This window comes from Rhinoraja longicauda, chromosome 27 (assembly GCF_053455715.1).
Source record: "Rhinoraja longicauda isolate Sanriku21f chromosome 27, sRhiLon1.1, whole genome shotgun sequence".
Taxonomy (NCBI): Eukaryota; Metazoa; Chordata; class Chondrichthyes; order Rajiformes; family Arhynchobatidae; genus Rhinoraja; species Rhinoraja longicauda.
The window spans coordinates 20,746,607-20,769,458 of NC_135979.1; the positions used below are offsets into that span (position 1 = coordinate 20,746,607).

At 42.4% G+C, this 22,852-nt stretch overlaps 1 protein-coding gene across 2 annotated transcripts in view; it reads right to left on the bottom strand.

Moving 5' to 3' along the window:
* The window catches only part of csmd2 (CUB and Sushi multiple domains 2), a 1,532,573-nt gene that overhangs the window by 190,835 nt on the left and 1,318,886 nt on the right, over positions 1-22,852 (bottom strand). For both annotated transcript variants that reach the window (XM_078423311.1, XM_078423310.1), the window contains one exon: positions 8,600-8,696. In XM_078423311.1, the coding sequence (XP_078279437.1) occupies positions 8,600-8,696 (97 nt within the window). The remainder of the gene's footprint in view (positions 1-8,599; positions 8,697-22,852) is intronic.

The window sequence follows — 22,852 nt, forward strand, 5'->3', positions numbered from 1 at the left end:
TTGTTGCTTGACAAAGAAGCAGGGCAATGATCCAATTCTCAAGGTATAATAATCATGAAGGCAGGCAGTAAATGTGGTGGATATGTTTGTGGGATCTGAATGGACTCAACTACTTTCTCTGTCTCGGGAATGAGTAGAAATGTCCCCAAGAAGATCTCAGGAAGGATAGAGAACAGAGAAACATGGTGGTTACATAAGATGTTGCAGGTTATATTGTTAGTGGTAGGTTTGGAGTCATATGTGATATTGATGAGACTACACCAGCATGAATTATAACAGGACTCAATCACGAACTTGACGAAAAGCCAGAAGGGACATTTTAATATAGAGGACACAGAAATCCAGTAGTACAAATACAATGCACAGTGGAGCCCGAGGAAAGCAACATAAAGTGGAGAAGCAGAACTTGGAAGCTAAGTAGGAACCTGGCTAGAGAATCAAGTGAATTGGTGAAATGTCCCAAAGGACAGATTTTCTGTCTGTGGAGCCAATGATGAGTCGGCTGAGTCAGAGTCATCACATGGGAGTCTGCCTACAGGGCTGTTCACAAACCTCAATGACAAGCATTGCAGAGGAAGAGCCTGTTATCTATTTGAACAACATGAAGGAACTAGTTCACCAGATTGTCAGGACAACACCAGGGCCATAACAAGACCCCACAAACACAGTGAGAATTAAGAGGCTCAGCACAAAGTGCTGTGGTGAAGTAATGCTGACTGAGTCTGGCATAGAGGAGACAGCAGACAAATTGAGAATATGTACATTCTGGGGAAGTGCTCAATGTCTCCAAGATTTCTGTTAGAAATGAAATTACTGAATTACCTGAATCAGACAGAGATTAAAGTAAATACTTTAACAGAGAATTGCAGTGCAATGTGGAGGTGGTTCAAAGGCTCTGAAGATCCTCCATAGGATGTCACAGCAGATAAAGGTTTACTGTAGGTAGACACATAATGTTGGAGTAACTCAGCGGGTCAGGCAGCATCTAGGGAGACAAGGAATTGGTGACGTTTTGGGTCGAGACCCTTCTTCAGGCTGAGAGTCAGGGAAGAGGGAGACAAAGAGATATGGATGAGTTTACTAATGTCAGCTCAACATATTGTATGTAGTCAGGGATTAATTGTAACTACAATGGGAAGAGCAGACGAAAGAAGTTCAATATGTAAGACAGGGTGCATATCTAGGGCAAGAGAGAGATACAAAGATAGAGATGTGTAGGAAGGAACTGTAGATGCTGGTTTACACCGAAGATAGACACAACATGTTGGAGTAACTCAGCGGGACAGACAGCATCTCTGGACAGAAGAAATGGGTGGTGCTTCGGGTCGAGGCCCTTCTTCAGACTGAGAGACAGGGAAGAGGGAGGCATAGAGATATGGAAGAGTTAGGTTTGAAAATCATATCATATCATATCGTATATATACAGCCGGAAACAGGCCTTTTCGGCCCTCCAAGTCCGTGCCGCCCAGTGATCCCCGCACATTAACACTATCCTATACCCACTAGGGACAATTTTTACATTTACCCAGCCAATTAACCTACATACCTGTACGTCTTTGGAGTGTGGGAGGAAACCGAAGATCTCGGAGAAAACCCACGCAGGTCACGGGGAGAACGTACAAACTCCTTACAGTGCAGCACCCGTAGTCAGGATCGAACCTGAGTCTCCGGCGCTGCATTCGCTGTAAAGCAGCAACTCTACCGCTGCGCTACCGTGAGCGGTAATGAGAGATCAAAGTGGACGATGTTCAAAGAAAATGTAGAATGGATCATTGTTAGCTGAGGGGAAGGTGACAATGAGGCATACAATCAGTAAAATTTAATCAGGACGACATTGAAACTAGTCAGAGAACTAGTATGGGGGGAAGGATGGAGAGACGAAAAGCGTCAAACATGTGACTGATTTGTTGAAAATCATCCGTAAGCTTCATCATCTCCCTACACTTACGGTCAGTTCAATTAATACATTATGAAAAGTAAAGAATTGTAGCCCACCTGGGTCTTTCAGTCACAACATCGCCCATCAACCATTACCCTTTACTTCCTGCCACAGAGCGAGTTTTTAAATCCAATTCTTTTGACCCCAATTAGTTCTAAATGTTGATGCATACAACTGGCACCTAGAAGGAGGTGGTTAAGATTATGGAATATAATGCATTCACAGATGTGAAGACAATTATCTTGAAGCAGCAGATGCAGAGCAGCATGCTGGACTAAGAGGTACACGAGGGTTGCACAACATGTACACAAAGTTTACACAAGATGTACACAAGATGGCCGGAGTGAGTGCTCCAGATATTTTAAGTACAGTTTGCCGGAACGGAAATTGTAGGCAAGAAGTCCAAGAGATTGAGTTAAGTTATAAATGGTCACATTTATTACTTGCTTTTGCATTCTAGAAATAAATAGTTGTTTAAGATGTCATTAATTTAGGTTTTGTTTTAAAATAAAAAGCAATGTATTCCAAGTATAAATTGATTAAGGACTGAGTGCTACATGGTATAACTTTAACACATTGGTGTTCCAAACATTGCCTTCGAATAAAGGATGTTTTATTCTGCACCTCTACCTCTGTTGTTTGCCTTCGTAAGCAGCAACATCAAGCTGAACATACAATAGGGTCCATTCATAAGAATAAGGGCTTGCAGTGCAAGAACTATGGACACTTTGAGGAATTGTAAAGTAGCATGTTTGCAGAATGCTGCAGCACTCCAATGCGGTAAAGGTTTGCAGTGATGGAATTTTGTGCATTCATCAAAGATCATGGGTCCAGATGATGGAAAAAAAAGAGGAAAACAGTCACATGAATCACCTCACCTTCAGATTGCAAATAAATCACCAGCTATTTCAAACAGCCTCTAAAGCATTGAACACAACTAATAGGCTTGATGACAGAACAGAAACAAGGATGAAACCAATCACAAATGATTACAGTCATACATTTTCAGAATTTACTCATGCAAACTCCAAGTGACAATTTTGTTCATTTCTCACACTTGAAGTTCGGCATTTTCTTTCTGGCTATGAATGAACAACAAAATTATAATTCTTTAACTTAAAACGAGGGTGGCACCTTGGCACAGTGGTAGAGATGCTGCCTTACAGTGCCAGAGACCCGGGTTCGATCCTGACTACGGCTGCTGTCTGTTCGTAGTTTGTAAGTTCTCCCCGCGACTGTGTAGGTTTTCTCCGAGACCTTCGGTTTCCTCCCACACTCCAAAGATGTACAGGTTTATAGGTTAATTGGCTTGGTATAAATGTAAAAATTGTCTCTAATGTGTAGGATAGTGTTAGTGTGTGGGGATCGTTGGTCGGTGTGGACTCAGTGGGCCGAAGGGCTTGTTTCCAGCGTGTATCTTTAAACTAAACTAAACTAAACAAACATGCTCTTTTATAGTCTGAGGCTGAGTTTGTGTCTGATCTCACCCTTGATATGGTCAGCTGGAACAACTCTGCTCAGTTTTAATCAGATGGTTGCTTAAAGCAATGTCTTTCTCCAAAGGGGCAGCAGCAAGCATCTTCTTGAGGTGGTCTCCTCCAACAGCATTTGCCATGATAAATAATTCACATCGGAAGGAACCTAAAGCCTTAGCACAACTGCCAGTATGTACTAATTCAATTGAGAACAGAAAAGTCACGTTCCTTAACCTTAGTGGAAACAAACTTAGATTTAACAAGTGGTGGGATTTGCAGTTTTTATTAGTGACTTTGTCATTGCTGTATACTGATGTGCACCACTGGTCCAGAGAGCATTAAAATTCAGGGCAGTTATTAAGGCAAACATTTTCTATTGAAGAGCATCTATCTACAAAATTTATCGTCAAAGTTATCTAAACTTTTTTCAGAGCTGCAGATTATTCTGTGGGGCAAAAATTTGATTTTTACAGTACATATAATTTCCATGCAAAAATGAAAACATATTCTTCAAATGCTAAATAATTTATGGGAAACCATTATTTCATATGAGCCTGGAATAATTCCATGACATTAAATGTACTTTTACGATATTTGTAAAATTTGAGAAGGTTTTGAATACCTAATACACTCAATGTCAAAAACGACCACAGGCATTTTATAAACTCAAGAACTAATACCTCATACAGAAACACAGTGGCTATGTTACAGCATTAGAACGGATTAAATGAAAATGAACACTTAAAATGTGACATGAAATCAGAAAAAAGTATTGTTGGCAGATACTTCCACAGTACGACTGCAAAACTGAAGGTTTACATATTACATCCCTTGCACATTAGATTTCTTGATTAGAACGGGCGTCAGGGGTTATGGGGAGAAGGCAGGAGAATCGGATTAGGAGGGAGAGATAGATTAGCCATGATTGAATGGCGGAGTAGATTTGATGGATGAACGGTCTAATTCTGCTCCTATCACTTATGACCTCATGGCATCCTACAACCTTGGAGCTAAACACAGCAGCTAATTATCCTTAGTCAGCGCCTTGACCACAGCATTTAAAATGGTCCTTGCATGGATTCTGGCAAACACTTTTATTCCCTGTGGATAGCTGTTTTTAAATAATTGATTGCCTGATTGATTGATTGAAAGATACACAACATGGAAACGGGACTTCAGCCATCGAGTCCATGCCTACCTTTGATCATCCATTCACACTCGTTCTTTGTCATCTCTCTTTCACTTCCACGCCATTGCACTCGAGGGGCAATTTACAGTGGCCAATTAACGTACAAAATCTTGTTTGGTATGTGGGAGGTAATCAGAGCACCTGAAGGAGATTCACTTGGTCACAGGGAGAATGTGCAAACTCCACACAGACAGCATCAGAGGCCAGGATCAAACCCAGGTCTCTGGCGCTGTGAGGCAGCTGTTCCACCAGCCTACTTAATTCTGCAGTATCTTATTAATTCACTTCCCATGTGCATTGATCCCATGCACCATATTTTATAAAATATTTTGATTCCTTTAGAATGATTACCAATCCCTATTCCATTATACTTTTATAAGTGTACCATTTGTACTTCACCAGCTTTACAAACATTTGCTGTCCATACCTTTATGTGTCACATTATGCCGCAAACAAACCCACAAAGATGCTCAACTTCGTCCAGAGAAACTTCCACCATTGTTCCAAAACTGTTAAAAAAATATTGTACCAAAACAATAGTCCAACCACACCTGGAGTATGCCTCCGCTGCTTGGAACCCCGGTACCAAGAAAAATAAAGATGTTCTTCAAAATGTTCAACGAAGAGCAGCCCAGTTTGTGTATGGCGACTTCAGACGACAATCCAGTGTAACCAAAATGCTCACTGACTTAAACTGGGACTCCCTTGAAACCAGACGCCAGATGCTCAGATTGACTACCCTTCACAAGATCATCAACAAGGACATCCACCTCCACGCTGACTTATACGTCAAAGAGAAAACAACAAGATCCAGAAGAAGCCACAACAGGCAACTTGTAGCTCACCAACACACATCTACTCCCGACATCTAGTCGTTTTTCCCTGAAGCAATTTCCCTCTGGAATGCCCTCCCACAATCCTCTGTTGACATGCCCACCTATGCAACCTTCAAGACTTCCATCCAGGCCCACAGATGGCAAAGCCCCCACTAGACCAGACCCACTCTCGTCAACCTCCAGTATAGTCCCTGGTGGACTTATCGGAAGGGTTGACCACAAGACGAGATACAAGATACCTAATTGCCTCCGAATTGTGGTTCAGAGTCATAAACAGGTCAATTCAGGATGGTAAAGTGCCTTCCTTGAAATGAACTATCTGAATGCTAAACCCAACATTTCATCTATGCTCAAAATCTCGATCAAAAATCGTGCAAACATCTAAACAGTATTTGTAATAGTAAGTTGAAATTATTGATCATATACTCTCTTAATCTTCTTCTTTCCTTTGAAAACCAGTTTAGACCTGTTACAATTTGTGACTCCCATGGTTCCCTTCCAATGTAGCATTTGAAAGAGAACATGCAAATTTGGACCCATGTCGGAATGAATTGTTGACCATTCCACAATAAGAAGGATTCTTTTGGTTTGCACTCGAGTAACTTCAGTTCCTAAACAAAAAAGCAGACAATGAGGAGAAGGAAATTGAAATGTCATGTCTTCACTTCACTGAATTGTGAAATGATGTTCTGTACATCTCGGAAGGGAAGAGTTACAGAGTGACTCATCTTTAATAAAGTGAAGCCATGCAAAGCAATCTCATTTTTCTTTACCAATCCTTAAAGAGTGAAAGGGGAATCTATTAAGAGGGCAATCCAGCTGATCTTGGTCTTAGATCCCGCACTTAGAGCTTTCCAGATCAGTAAATTGTAGGAGCCTAAAATGAAGTTCAGTAACTTTCCTTAGTTTAGTTTAGAGATAGATGAAGGAAACAGGCCCTTTAGCCCACTGAGTCCATGCCAAGCATCAATCACCCACTCACAATAGGTCTACGTTATCCTGCTTTTTTATCCACCTGTACATATTAGGAGCGGCCAATTAACCTGCAACCCCCCACGTCTTAGAGATGTGGGAGGAAACCGGAGTACCTGGAGGAAACCTATGTGGTCACAGGAAGAACGTGCACACTCCACATTCGTTGATGTAAGAATATAAGAAATAAGATAATAAAATTGTCATCTGCCCCTCAAGCTCACTTTACCATTTAATAGACAATAGACAATAGGTGCAGGAGGAGGCCATTTGGCCCTTCGAGCCAGCACTACCATTCAATGTGATCATGGCTGATCATTTTCAATCAGTACCCCGTTCCTGCCTTCTCCCCATACCCCCTGACTCTGCTATCCTTAAGAGCTCTATCTAGCTCTCTCTTGAATGCAATTTAATAAGATCATGGCTGCACTCCTAGCTCAAACACCATTTTCCTGCCCTGTCCTTATTCATACTTTCATGCAGCTGTTCCACAATGTATTTGTTCATATGAAAATAAGCTCACATTGACTCTAAAAATGTAATGCTCTGAGTGCAATCAATACATGGGCATTCATTCGCGGCCATCTAGGGGCAGAGAATCCCAAAGATTCCCTGCCCTTTGAGCAAAGAGGTTTCTCTTCATTTTGTTTGGAAATGGACTACTACGCATTTTGAAAGTGTGACCACAAGTTGTAGACTTCGTACCCATGGGAAAAAAATATCCTGTCACACCCATATCGTATTGAAGTGCGTAACTAGACATTAGGACAAGAAGTCCGAAAATTGGCTCTGTGGCAGAGTTTAAGGTCATAAGCTCACGTGATAGGAGCAGAATTAGGCCATTTGGCCCATCAAATCTACTCCACCATTCAATCATGGCTGATCTATCTCTCCCTTCTAACCCCATTCTCCTGCCTTCTCCCCATAACCCCTGACACCCGCCTAGTTTAGTTTATTGTCACATGTACCGAGGTACAGTGAAAAGCTTTTCTTGTTTGCTAACCAGTCAGCGGAAAGACAACACATGATTACAATGGAGCCATCCACATATAAGTTGCACATAAAGGGCCTGTCCCACTTAGGCGATTTTAAGGCGATTGCCGGCGACTAGGCTGTCGCCGTCAGTTCGCTGGGGTGTCGCGGGCATGATCGTGAGGAGTCTTCAGTCTGAAGAAGGGTCTCGACCTGAAACGTCACCCATTCCTTCTCTCCTGGGATGCTGCCTGACCTGCTGAGTTACTCCAGCATTTTGTGAAATAAATACTTTCGATTTGTACCAGCATCTGCAGTTATTTTCTTACACTTCAAAGAATTGTGGTGTATCTCGGCACGTCGCTGAGAAATCAACCGGCATGAAATTTCTTGTCGCCAGGTATCGTTGCTTATTGCGGGCGCTGTCGCATGCTGTCCCCAGGTTTGTTAGGTTCTCTTAGATGCATTTAGAAACACGTAATATTAAATTAAGTAAAGTCATTTGAAGATACCATAAAATACTTGTGTTTAACCAATTTATTTACCGTCAGGACATTTGACAGGTTGATTGGAGACGACAGTTTGACGGTCATTTAAGCGTGGGAAGTTTTGCGATGTTTATGGCCATCAGCGATTACATTTAAAGTAGGTTCCCAACCCAGATATGCAACCCAGAAACCAGATATGCATCTCCCATACATTTTCAAAGAATGCCCACACTCCGCACAAAAATCCATTTAACCACTTTTAAAATTAAATTTCTTAATACTGCTATTAGTAAACTGGAAGTCAATCCAGTTTATGCCTTGTTACCGTGAAGCTTGGTTTTCAAGTAACCCGGGCAAGATGTTATATTTCAAAACTCTCAAGTAATTACCGACTTGTCAGTGATTTCAGCAAAAATTAGGACGCCGGAGAAGCATTGATAAGCGTGGGAATTTCACGATGTTTCCGAAGACGGTGTAATCTCGACCTGACTCGGCATTGTCGTGGTCATTGTCGTAGGGTAAAAGAAAATTTTGGCGATCTGCTACGACTTTGACAGTCGCCGGCAGTCGCCTAAAAAATCACCTAAGTGGGACAAGCCCTTAAGGAGTTCATTCCCCAGTTTTTAAATTCTTGGTAATATTAACATGAAAGAGTTATGATTGATCAGTTTAAAAAAATGAAGTGGTTTCCTATTAATATTTTAACTTGCATGATATGATCAAATTACCTGAAAAGCTGCCAAGCATCGTTGCTGTTAAATCACCACCGTCAAAGACCTCCAGTGAGTCCCAGTTATGCTCTGTGGCAAAGCTGATCACTTGAATCTGAAACCACAATTTCATATTATTAGTGAATTGAAAACTGTCCTTCAATATTTGATTAATACAAGCATATCTGTCTGTGAGACAATGTATACAACGAGATAAAGTGAATCATTGCAGAGGAATTTGGGAAATCTCATTTCAAGCCCTTGGCAGAAACAAAGTGAAAGTATAAAACTGAGCCAGATGGCACTAAATTGTTCACCTCATTTAAAAGAACCACAGGGTTGAAGGCTACATGAAATGGATATCCCAGATTTCTGAGTTAATGGAGGGCTGTCTGAAGGTACATTATTGTAACAAAGCACACAGAGTTTAAGCCGTACATTCCTGACTTACATTGGAATACACTGCAATGATATTTGTGTGTGCAATATTCGACAATGGGGAGAGATCTGGCAGGAATGATCATACGTCTCTTCAAAAGCCAGCCTTGATACATCTGTATAACAACCATTGCTCTGATGATTACACTTTTACCAGTAAATCAGAAGGTTTAGGTTTCAAGATCCACTCAAGGGACTTGAATATGAAAATCCTCAGTTCCATCCCAGTATTGCATTGAGAAAATGCAATGCGGTCAATGATGTTTCTGCTCATGTTAAATACTAAACTGATGTCACACTGATGTTGCATTTTCAGGTGGACTTAAAAGAGTTCCCTGTACTATGTTGAAGAGCCGAGGAGTTATAATGAGTATCCTACTCAATATTTATCCTTTAGTTCACACATGAGGACAGGTGGTTCTGCTGCAAGTAAGAATTTAATTGTTCCATTTCGGGACATGTGACAATTAAACACACTTAACACTTCTCTCTTGACACTTGAGATTCTATAGTCACTATCACATAAATGTTTCGGGTGCTTCCTGTGCATGAATTCCACTACGCTGTGCACAAATTGGCTACAGAGTCTATGAATAAGAAGTGTCATTTGCTTTTTCTAAATGTAAACAAAATCAGTTCCCACTGTGAAATCATTCTGAGAGTCATACAGAACAGTAAAGACCTTTTAGCCCATTGAGTCTATGCTGATACCACAGCACACATTGACACTAATCCTACAGTAATTTTATTCTCCCAACATGCCCATTAATGGGCCCAGTTCCACCACTCACCAGTAGAGTAGCGGGAATTTACACATGCCAAACATGCATCCGACCCTTCATTTCTACACGTCATCATGACGAAACTCAATGAACAGATAACTCTCGTAGTAATCTAAGTCAGTACTCTTCTGTCCACTGTCTTCAAACAAGGAGCAGGGGGTGCACCAAAATAATGAGCAAATTTATAGCATTAATCACTTCACCAATTTCCTTGCTACACTTGGTGAGAGGGATGGGTTTATACAGTAGCAGGCAGTTAAAAGACTGATGGTCATGTATCTGTATCGACATGTGTATAGTTCCCCTTCTGTTTCAAGTCTAGAAGGAATTATCCTAAGCCCTAAACATCGGATGCAACTGTTACCCATGTAAACTGTTCATTGAGATTCATGAGTCAATGGGGATGTGCTGCATTCATTCATATTCAGATCATCACGTTTTAAAATTGCACAGTATTTCAGAGCTGTTTTGGTTGATTTGAATATAGTATCCTGCAAAGGTTAAAGGAAAATAAAAAAATGACTGTTAAGTGAATATTAGAGTTATTTGATAAATTTTCTGGGGTTAATGATCCAACTTCTTGTTCCCTGGTTCCCCGAGTCTACACTGAATGTACAATTTCAATTCCTCCAACATACAAATCACATTCCCTGTATATGATCACCTGGCTAATTATTGCCCAAGCTGTGGTTCAACTTGTCGCGTTCTTAGCAGCTGGTACTACTTAAGCTGTTCTGCAGCTTCTTCCTACACACCTCATTTTCTCTCTCAGCTAAATTTAAAGGTTCCCTTGGCACCATTCTGAAAAAGGGAGGGGGACATTCATCGAAATCCAGTGAATATTTATCGCTAAATCAACTCTGCGGCAGAATTGTCTTGCTGTTTGTGGAAGGTAGACACAAAGAGGTGGACACTGCTTTAGGAGCATTGCTGTGCATAAATTGGCTGCGGCTCTTCCTTCATTGCAAGATTAACTGCACTTTGAATCACAAAATCAATCGCACAGAAACAGTGCCGTTGTTGTTCAGGTCGACCGTGATGCCTATTGAAGCTCATCCCATTTACCTGCACCAGACACACATCCCTCCAGGGCTTTGCTCTCCAAGCACCTGTCCAACTGCAAGAACTTCATTGGCTGTAAAGTGCATCGGGATATCCCGTGGCTATGAAAAAGTACAATAAATGTGCAAGTCTTTCTATTCTATTCGTACAACTTTGTAATCACTCTGTATGCTTACAGCAGCACTAATAAAACCAACATATATTTTTAATAAAACGTCTCTGGCAGATAAACAACCCCTGCAGCTGAAAACTCAAACAGTGAATGACTCGGTACCGTCATTAGTTTTGAATCAATGCATGCCCTTTAAACTACTGTACTCTGCAATATTTTCTGGCTTAGCTTTTGCTCCAATGAATATAGCCTTTATATGACACATTTCAAAGAAATGTGCAGATAGCTGAACGACAGCCTTTACAATCCACTAATCTCCCTAATGGTAGACTACAAAATAATAAACGACTGATGTGGAGGAGAATGAAAATAAACTATTCAATTACTATTACTCAACCTGAGTTCTTTAGGGGCCCCACCAACTTTCAAATAAAGGATAATTACACAACAGAAGATTCTAGATCTTCATCTGGGAGTACATTCTGTCACTGAGGGTGGTGAATCTGTGGAATTAATTGCTACAGAAGTCTGCGGAGGCCAAGTCAATGGATATTTTTAAGGCAGAGATAGATAGATTCTTGATTAGTACAGGTGTCAGAGATTATGGGGAGAAGGCAGGAGAATGGGGTTAGTGGGGAAAGAGAGATCAGCCACGATTGAATGACAGAGTAGACTTGATGGGCCGAATGGCCTAATTCTGCTCCTATCACTTATGAACATATGATACGGCTTGTTCCTGCTGTGCACGCCTCACCTTTCAGTCAACACACCAACCACCTTCAGTTGCACCTAAGGATGGGCCAGGCTGCCCTGTTGGCAGGTGGGGGATGGTATCAGAGGACGGGGAGAGGAACAGGGGGAAACTGGCAAAGATGATATTTGGAAGGCAGGGATGATGAGGGGAATTAGGGTGAGAAGAAAGGAGGAATGGGATTGGGAGACAGGGGGGTAGGGATGGTGGATGGATAAGGATGTAATCATGGATCTTTCTGCTGTGGGACGGGATAGGTCGGAACTGGTGTACTCCCCGTTGAAACAGATGGATCAGAGCTCATTGGGAGTGTGGGGTATGGGGGGACGTATAATGGGACTGGCAGCAAAGGGCAGGGGAATGGCGAGTCAAGATGATTGATGGGACACTGGAGCTGGAGGTTGGGGGCTGCCGATTGTCTGAATGTGTTTAGGTTTAGGTCTAATATTGTTATGTGTTCCAAGGTGCAGTGAAAAGCTTTGTATTGCATGTTGTCCAATCAAAACAGATAATACTATGCATATATGCAATCAAGTCAAACTTACAGTGCATTCAGAAAGTATTCAGACCCCTTCACCTTTTCCACATTTTGTTACGTTACAGCCTTATTTTAAAATTGAATAAATTCTTTTTTTTTTAATCATCCATCTACACACAATACCCCATAATAAAAAAAAGTGAAGACAGGTGTTTAGAAATTTTTGCAAAAAGAAATTCCTTCGGCTTCATGGCTTGGTTTTTGCTCTGACATGCACTGTCAACTGTGGGACCTTATATAGACAGGTATGTGCCTTTCCAAATAATGTCCAATCAATTTAATTTACCACTGGTGGACTCCAATCAAGTTGTAGAAACATCTCAAGGATAATCAATGGAAACAGGATGAACATAAGCTCAATTTTGAGTGTCATAGCAAAGGGTCTGAATACATATGTAAATGTGATATTTCAGTCATTTCTGTTTAATTACTTTGCAAAAATTTCTAAACACCTGTTTTCGCTTCTCCATTCTGGGGTATTGTGTGTAGATTGCTCATAATTTTTTTTTTTTAATCCATTTAAAAATAAGGCTGTAATGTAACAAAATGTGGAAAAGTGAAGGAGTCTGAATACTTTCTGAATGCACTGTATGAACAATAGATAGAATAAAGAAGAAGATACAGAGTGTAGAATACAGTTCTCTGCATTGGATTGCAAGAGTTCAATAGACAAAGTCCAATGTCTGCAATAGGTGGTGGGGGGGGTTGGAGTGAATTGGACAGTACCCCGGTTTGTCGAAGAACTGTTGTGAAATCTGATAATAGAGGGGAAGATGTTCCTGAATCTGGTGATGCACGCTTTCAAGCTTATGTATCTTCTGCCAGATAGGAGGAGGAAGAAGAAAGAATGACCGGGGTGTGACAGACCTTTGATTATGTCAGCTGCTTTTCTTAGGCAGTGTACGGAGTAGGTTAATTTTATAATCATAAACGCACACTAAAAAACATCCAAATAAAGACAAATAATTAAAAATCACTTGCCTTAGTCTGTCACCACCCATTCCCTTTCTATTGAAATGCATTAGAAGAGTCCCTTGCCCAGAGTAGGGGAATCGAGAACTAGAGGACATAGGTTTAAGGTGAGGGGGGGAAAGGTTTAATATGAACTTCAGGGGTACCCTTTTCACAGAACGTGTAGTGGGTGTATAGAACGAGCTGCCGGGGGAGGTAGTTGAGACAGGTACTATCGCAACGTTTAAGACACATTTAGACAGGTACATTGATCGGACAGGTTTAGAGGGATATGGGCCAAACGCAGGCTGGTGGGACTAATGTAGATGGGACATGTTGGCAAGTTGGGCTCAAGGGCCTATTTTATGCTGTAAGAGTGCTGCTTGCAAAGATTACAGTGAGAAGTGGCCAATAAAATCGCTGCAGTTTGTACTCCCACACTGACCTCCTTATGGAGCGAGGGTGCAGTCAAGGTAATGGATGTCAACGGCAGGCAGTGATTCCTGCCAGTATTGCTTCACAAAATCCAAATCAATAAACAAGTCTATGCTGTGACTTCAATTTACACGCACAAACAGGAAACTTGGGAGAGAGCTGCACGGTTTTTGTTTACACTCCAGAGAGGAGCAAAAAATATCCAGGATGATTCCTATTGATGGAATGTTTCATTGTTCCTTTATTTATTCTCTCAGGTTCGAAGTACGTCGGAAGAAACAGTAATAAAAGGAGGGTTTTTTTCTCTTCTAGGATCCTGTTCTGTATTCAACTAGATCAAAGCTGGTGTTCTCAATTTCAGCTTCCTAGATTCTTAATCTCTTCCATGATGCCCTTGCACTCAAATACACTGTGACCGAGCGCCTGTGTTAAATTGAAGTTCTTTTCTCACTCCTGTGAGTGACTATTATTCCTAGGTCATGCCAGAGGTATTGCACTTTCCAATCAGGGTAATGAACTTCTCAACTGCAACCCTGCCATGCTTCCTCAGGGTTAACTGATAGAATGGGACACACCTCACTGAGCATTGCCTGAAATCCTGGTTATAACTGATGGTGCTCGGAGGTTTAAAGGGCACTAAATCATGGAGTTCTACACATTTTAAAAATAAATGCTTCATTCCCAAACTTGGTAAGTGGTAGATGGTGTTGCATCCACCACATGGTTCATTTGTTGGGTTCCCAGCTGTGGAATTTCTCAGTATCAGCCCCCTCCCCAACCTGGGCCCATGGTTTATTCGACAAAGGAAAAATTGACTTTGGAGGTACATCATGGAAATAAGCCTTTGGCCCACCGAGTCTGCGCTGACTAGCGATCACCCCATACACTCACGCCATCCTATACACTACGGACAATTTACAATTTACAGAAGCCAACTAACCTGCAAACTAGCATGTCTTTGGAAAATAACTGCGGATGCTGGTACAAATCGAAGGTATCACAAAATGCTGGAGTAACTCAGCGGGTCAGGCAGCATCACTGGAGAGAAGTAATGTGCTCTCACATCGTATTCATTATGTATATATTCATGGGAAGGTACTGGTGGGAGAGGCTCTTTGATATTTTACCCATTCCTTCTCTCCAGAGATGCTGCCTGATCCGCTGAGTTACTCCAGCATTTTGTTTTATCTTTGACGATGTCTTTGGAGTGTGGGAGGAAGCCAGAGCACCTGGAGAAAACCCATGTGGTTACAGTGAGAACATACCAACCCAGTCCAGACAGCCCCCTTCGTCAGGAATGCACCCTGGATCTCTGGCACTGTAAGGCAGCAACTGTACCGCTGCGCCACAGTGCCACCCTGACTTCTTATGGAATATTTTTGCTTTTATTCTGTGGTTTATATATTTATAAAGTAAGGTTTAATTTGTACCTAACTCAGATAGGTGTGGTTGAGTAGTGAACATGTGCGATAAGGTGCACAGTGGATATGACTCAGCACAATCTTGCCCGTTGAGATCACCTCTCATTGTTCTAGACCATTGGGGAATGTGGGCCTGATCAGATAAATGCCTTCTCAGGAGATAATTTTCTTAAACCTTGCATATCTGGGAAATCTCAAGTTCAACTTCAGCTCTGAGGTGAGTTGATGTTGTCAGCTGCAGGGATATTGTTACCAGGAATTGTTAGCTTTATTATATTTTGGCTAGGAATACAGCCGGGAGCAAATCAGTTTGTTAGTCATTTAGTATCTTCCATTGGGAGGCAGAAGCTCTGATGCTGGGAAAAGGCACGAGCAGCCGAATAAGCATAGCTGAATGTTATACCGACACGTGCTCTCACATCGTATTCATTATGTATATATTCATGGGTGGGGGGCTCTTTGATATTTTACAATTATACTTTATTTATAATTTACACTGTAAGCACTATTGGTATGCTTCTTACTCTACATCATTGTACCATCATTTCAATGCATTCTCTCACATTGCCACTCAAGTTTCCGTCTTCTGCAATGCAGCTATGAGCCATCTGCGCTGCTGTTGCACGGCACACAGTTACTCAATGTCGTCTTGAGTGTCTATGGAGTTCAACTAACAGGATTCATTTACTTCAGTGGACTGCTGGAGAGCTGTGGACTACTGCTCGGGCATTACCAATGCTCAACACTGAATTAAAACGTGAATTAAGTTATATTTCTGCTTTTTCTTTTGAAAGGTAGATACTTAGCCCATCAGTGTAGGAAGGAACTGCAGTTGCTGGTTTACACCGAAGATAGACACAAAATGCTGGAGTAACTCAGCGGGAGAGAAGGAATGGGTGATGTTTCAAGTCGAGACCCTTCTTCAAACCATCATTCAGATTGAGGTGAATCACTTTTTAGAAACAAAACAATTCTTATATTGACATGTCGAGATGGTACTCGAGAATTTGGAATTTGATTTTTAATGTAAATGAATTCATTTGTTTAATGAATAGTGAATAATTAATTTAACTGAAGTAACTTGCTTGGCCTCCTTAACACAAGTAAATAAAATGATTTTATGATCCATCTGCCTGCATTATGTCATTAAAAACTCAGCATACTAAAAATTCTGGAACAGATAATGAATCTGTAATTAGCACACAAACTTCTCGAAGGAGTGAAGTCAAGGATTCTGAAAATGCATTACTTGAAAAATTGCAAACAAGTTAATGTATTTTTAACACACCTTATCTTTTCTTTACCATTAATATCATTAACTATTAAATAATAGATTCCTGAGTAATCATATATGTATTCCAGGGAAGAGTCTCTTATGTTCTGCTGTAAATATTCAAAGACTATTCTGGAAAAGGCTATTAGTTTAGATTTAGATTAGCTGCAACCAGTTCATCAACAGGACAGTGTCGTAAGGCTACAAGGCCGTTTCTCTCCCTCCTTTTGGAAAATCTGACCACGCTGCCATTTTCCTGCTGCCGGAGTACAAACAACGGATAGTACGGGAAGCGACAGTGACGAGGGACGTAAAGCGGTGGGCTGACCATTCAGAGGCCATGCTGCAGGATGCACTGAGCGAAGTCGACTGGAACATGTTCCAAGCAAGTTCCAGAGACGTAAATGAGTTTGTGGAAGCGGTTACGGACTTCATTGCCACAATAGCCGATACCATCATCCCCACGGTAAGGGTCAGTATCTTCCCTAACCAAAAACCCTGGGTGGACAGGTCTATTCGCGTGGCCTTGAATGCTCGCACCGCTGCTTACAACTCCGGTCTGGCATCCGGCAACATGGACGACTACAAGGGAGAGTCCTACCGACTGCGAAGAGCAGTGAAGGATGCAAAAAGGAGGTACCGGGACAAGATGGAGTCACAGATGGAGCAGCAGGACACCAGGCGCCTTTGGCAGGGGCTACGGACTATAACTAGCTACAGGTCCAGCACCCCCTCAACCGGAAGTGCCGGCTCCTCCTTAGCTGATGACCTGAACTCTTTTTATGCACGGTTTGAGACGGGTAACACCACCAGTTCGCCGTCTAAAAACAGCACCAAAGGGGCACTGGCTAGCTGGAGGGGGATCCACCGCCGGGGATGTGCACACATTCTCGGTGTCCGAGCATGAGGTGAGGTGGGCTCTGACGCGTGTGAACACGAGGAAAGCTGGAGGCCTAGATGGTATATCTGGGCGAGTACTAAAGTCTTGTGCTACTCAGCTTGCTCCAGTGCTCACCACAATATTCAACCTCTCCTTGGCAAAGTCCGTGGTCCCTGCATGCTTCAAAAGATCCATCATTGTACCGGTGCCAAAGAATGCCTCTCCAGCGTGTTTAAATGAATACCGACCGGTGGCCCTCACCTCGGTTGTCATGAAATGCTTTGAGAGGCTAGTCAAGAAGCACATCTGCGCCCTCCTTCCTCGCAACATGGACCCACTACAGTTCGCATACCGTCCGAACAGGTCCACGGATGATGCGGTCTCCCAGGTTCTACACACCGCTCTCTCTCATCTGGACAGCCAGGGGGGCTATGTGAGGATGCTGTTCATTGACTTTAGTTCAGCATTCAACACAATAGTCCCCAGCAGACTGGTTGAGAAGCTGCTGGAACTGGGGCTTAGCACCCCTCTGTGTGCCTGGGTCCTGGACTTTCTCACTGCCAGGCCCCAAGTGGTCAGGATGGGAGAACACACATCTAGCTCCCTCACCCTGAACATAGGATCCCCCCAGGGCTGCGTCCTTAGCCCCCTACTGTACTCCCTGTACACACATGACTGTGGGGCCAGGTTCAGCTCAAACTCCATCATCAAGTTTGCTGATGACACTGTGGTGGTGGGCCGGATCTCCAACAACGATGAGAAGGCCTACCGGGAGGAGGTGGCTGATCTGGCATTCTGGTGTCAGGACAATAGCCTCCTCTTGAATGTCACTAAAACAAAGGAGCTGATTGTGGACTTCAGAAGGGCTAAACATCCAAGGACGTACACGCCACTGGAGATAAATGGGTCTATTGTGGATAGAGTGAGCAGTTTTAAATACTTGGGAGTCCGCATCACAGAGGATCTGAGGTGGGCAACGCACATTGCCGCACTGGTGGGTAAGGCTAAGCAGCGCCTTTACCACCTTAGACAACTGAGGAAATTCAGAGTGTCTCTGAGGATCCTTCATTGCTTCTACTCTGGGGCTGTAGAGAGCATCCTGTCCGGCAACATTACAGTCTGGTTTGGGAACAGCTCTGCCCAGGACAGGATGGCCCTGCAGAGAGTAGTGCGATCGGCAGAACGCACCATGGGAACTACACTCGTCCCCCTGCAGGACCTATACATCAGGAGGTGCAGATCCAGGGCAAGCAAGATCATGAGGGACCCCTGCCACCCCAGTAACGGACTGTTCCAGATGCTACGATCAGGCAAACGCCTCCGCTGTCACGCTGCAAAAACGGAGAGGATGAGACGGAGCTTCTTCCCACAGGCCATCAGGACTGTCAACTTTTATAACCCCAGAGACTAAATTTTTGTCGACACTAATAGTAACTTATTAACTTTATTTATATGCTGTAACTGTAATTCTTTTTTGTGCACAACCCGCAGGCATTGCCACTTTCATTTCACTGCACATCGTGTATGTGTATGTGACAAATAAATTTGACTTGACTTGACTTACGGAACTACAGATGCTGGTTTATACCGAAGATAGACACAAAATGTTGGAGTAACCCAACGGGTCCGGCAGCATCTCTGGAGAAAAAGGCTGGGTGACGTTTCGGATCGGAACCTTTCTTCAGAAGAAGGGTTTCGGCCCGATACATCACCTATCCTTTATCTCCAGAGATGCTGTCTGATCCATTGAGTCACTCCAGCACTTTGTGTCCATCATCAACAGGACTGGTGACCTACCGATCTCGAGCAAAGATTCACCTATCGCAACAAACATCCTTAACAACAGCCTTTCACCCCAACATTTGCTGCTGTGCACTTACATGCACATTGAAGTTTTTCCTGCACTGTAAAATTCTGAGGTTTTCAAAGGTATTACAGGAATGTCATTTTTGAATGTGCATGAATTAAATTATTCTGCATGTTTAGTGTGTGGCACTACAGCAGGTGAGTTTTATTTCCTTTCCTCCTTCTCACTGAAAGAAATAAAATCTTCCAGGTGTTTTCTTCCATTAGAAATTCAGTGGAGTTGTAGATTTTAACATATAACATATATATAACAACTACAGCATGGAAACAGGCCTGTCCGGCCCTACCAGTCCACGCCGACCATTCTCCCTGACCTAGTCTCATCTACCTGCACTCAGACCATAACCCTCCAATCCCCTCCTATCCATATACCTATCCAATTTACTCTTAAATAATAAAATCGAGCCAGCCTCCACCACTTCCACCGGAAGCCCATTCCATACAGCCACAACCCTCTGAGTAAAGAAGTTCCCCCTCATGTTACCCCTAAACCTTTGTCCCTCAATTCTGAAGCTATGTCCCCTTGTTGGAATCTTCCCCACTCTCAAAGGGAAAAGCCTACCCACGTCAACTCTGTCCGTCCCTCTCAAAATTTAAAAAACCTCTATCAAGTCCCCCCTCAACCTTCTACGCTCCAAAGAATAAAGACCCAACCTATTCAACCTCTCTCTGTAGCCTAAGTGCTGAAACCCAGGCAACATTCTAGTAAATCTCCTCTGTACCCTCTCCATTTTGTCGACATCCTTCCTATAATTTGGCGACCAGAACTGCACACCATACTCCAGATTCGGCCTCACCAATGCCCTGTACAATTTCAACATTACATCCCAACTTCTATACTCGATGCTCTGATTTATAAAGGCAAGCATACCAAACGCCTTCTTCACCACCCTATCCACATGAGATTCCACCTTCAGGGAACAATGCACAGTTATTCCCAGATCCCTCTGTTCCACTGCATTCCTCAATTCCCTACCATTTACCCTGTACGTCCTATTTTGATTTGTCCTACCAAAATGCAGCACCTCACACTTATCAGCATTAAACTCCATCTGCCATCTTTCAGCCCACCCTTCCAAAAGGCCCAAGTCTCTCTGTAGACTTTGAAAATCTACCTCACTATCAACTACTCCACCTATCTTAGTATCATCTGCATATTTACTAATCCAATTTGCCACACCATCATCCAGATCATTAATGTAAATGACAAACAACAGTGGACCCAACACAGATCCTTGGGGCACTCCACTAGACACTGGCCTCCAACCTGACATACAATTGTCGACCATTACCCTCTGGTATCTCCCATTCAGCCATTGTTGAATCCATCTTGCAACCTCACTATTAATACCCAACGATTTAACCTTCTTAATCAACCTTCCATGTGGAACCTTGTCAAATGCCTTACTGAAGTCCATATAGACAACATCCACAGCCTTGCCCTTATCAATTTCCCTGGTAACCTCTTCAAAAAATTCAAGAAGATTAGTCAAACATGACCTTCCAGGCACAAATCCATGTTCACTGTTTCTAATCAGGCCTTGATTATCCAAATAATTATATATATTGTCCCTAAGTATCTTTTCCATTAATTTTCCCACCACAGACGTCAAACTAATAGGTCTATAATTGCTAGGTTTACTTTTAGAACCTTTTTTAAACAAAGGCACAACATGCGCAATGCGCCAATCTTCCGGCACCATCCCTGTTTCTAATGACGTTTGAAATATTTCCGTCATAGCCCCTGCTATTTCTGCACTAACTTCCCTCAATGTCCTAGGGAATATCCTATCAGGACCTGGAGACTTATCCACTTTTATATTCTTCAAAAGTGTCCGTACCTCCTCTTCTTTAATCCTCCTAATTTCCATCACTACTCTACATGTTTCGCTTACCTCACATAATTCAATATCCTTCTCCTCGGTAAATACCGAAGAAAAGAAATTGTTTAATATCTCCCCCATTTCTTCCGGCTCAGCACATAGCTGTCCACTCTGACTCTCTAATGGACCAATTTTATCCCTCACTATCCTTTTGCTATTGACATATCTGTAGAACCCCTTGGGGTTTACTTTTACATTACTTGCCAAAGCAGCCTCATATCTTTTTTTCGCTTTTCTAATTTCCTTTTTAAGATTCCTTTTACATTCTTTATATTCCTCAAAAACCTCATTTACTCCCTGCCGCTTATATTTATTGTATATCTCCCTCTTTTTCCGAACCAAGTGTTCAATTTCCCTGGAAAACCACGGCTCTTTCAAATTATTATTCTTTCCTTTCCACCGAACAGGGACATAAAGACTTTGTTCATTTTATAGTCATAAATGCACACATGTTCAGCGAGCATTATTCCTAGTGGCATAGAATTGAAAAGAGGGAAGTTATGCAAATAATGTGCCAACCTTGAATAGACCGATTTTCTGTATTACAAATCACTATATTACAAAAAAATAGAAGTAAAGGAGAGGATAATTTACAATGATAATAAAAGAGTATATGTAGCAGGAAACGGTGAACCAACTGGCTCTTTTCTGTTGAGCAAAGGCTGAGGCATGATCCAAGAAAAGGTCTTTAAAATGATGAAAGGCTGGGTGCAGACAGATGACTCCAACTTTGGAAGAGCATAACTGTGGCTTTCAGAATAAAATAATCACCAAGAAATCCAGTAGAGCATTCAGATAGTATTTCAGTCGTGAAGGAGTGGTTTAACAGAACTCACTGGCACATGGAATGGTTGAAGCAAGAAGTATTGATGCATTTGAAAAGAGGCTGGACAGCACATGGGGAGGGAAGGAATGGAGGGCTACACTGATGAATTTAGTGAAGGAAACTTGGGAGAGTTGGCATATAGACAATAGACAATAGGTGCAGGAAGAGGCCATTCGGCCCTTCGAACCAGCACCACCATTCAATGTGATCATGGCTGATCATTCTCAATCAGTACCCCGTTCCTGCCTTCTCCCCATACCCCCTGACTCCGCTATCCTTAAGTGCTCTATCCAGCTCTCTCTTGAATGCATTCAGAGAATTGGCCTCCACTGCCTTCTGAGGCAGAGAATTCCACAGATTCACAACTCTCTGACTGAAAAAGTTTTTCCTCATCTCAGTTCTAAATGGCCTACCCTTTATTCTTAAACTGTGGCCCCTTGTTCTGGACTCCCCCAATATTGGGAACATGTTTCCTGCCTCTAGCGTGTCCAACCCCCTAATAATCTTATACGTTTCGATAAGATCTCCTCTCATCCTTCTAAATTCCAGTGTATACAAGCCTAGTCGCTCCAGTCTTTCAACATATGATAGTCTCGCCATTCCAGGAATTAACCTAGTAAACCTACGCTGCACGCCCTCAATTGCAAGAATATCCTTCCTCAAATTTGGAGACCAAAACTGCACACAGTACTCCAGGTGCGGTCTCACTAGGGCCCTGTACAACTGCACAACTGCATGTGTAGAGTATGAGTGCCACAATGGACTGTTTGGCCTGAATGGTTGCTTCCTCAACCACACGTCCTACCTAATCAAATGTAGTTTTTCATTCTCTGGTTCCTAGAAGTTTCCGTTTCCATTTTAACAATGGTTCACATCCCAAATTCCATAAGAAAGTTTGGATGTTTCCACTCGTTTATGTATCTGAGCTCCTTGACCCAGAGTGAATGGCATCACAGCCATTCAATACTAGCAGCTAATCATCCATCAGAATCCACTGCCCATTTTCAAGGCTTTCACGTCCCGTTCCTGCTAATTTTAAAATGAAATAAGTTC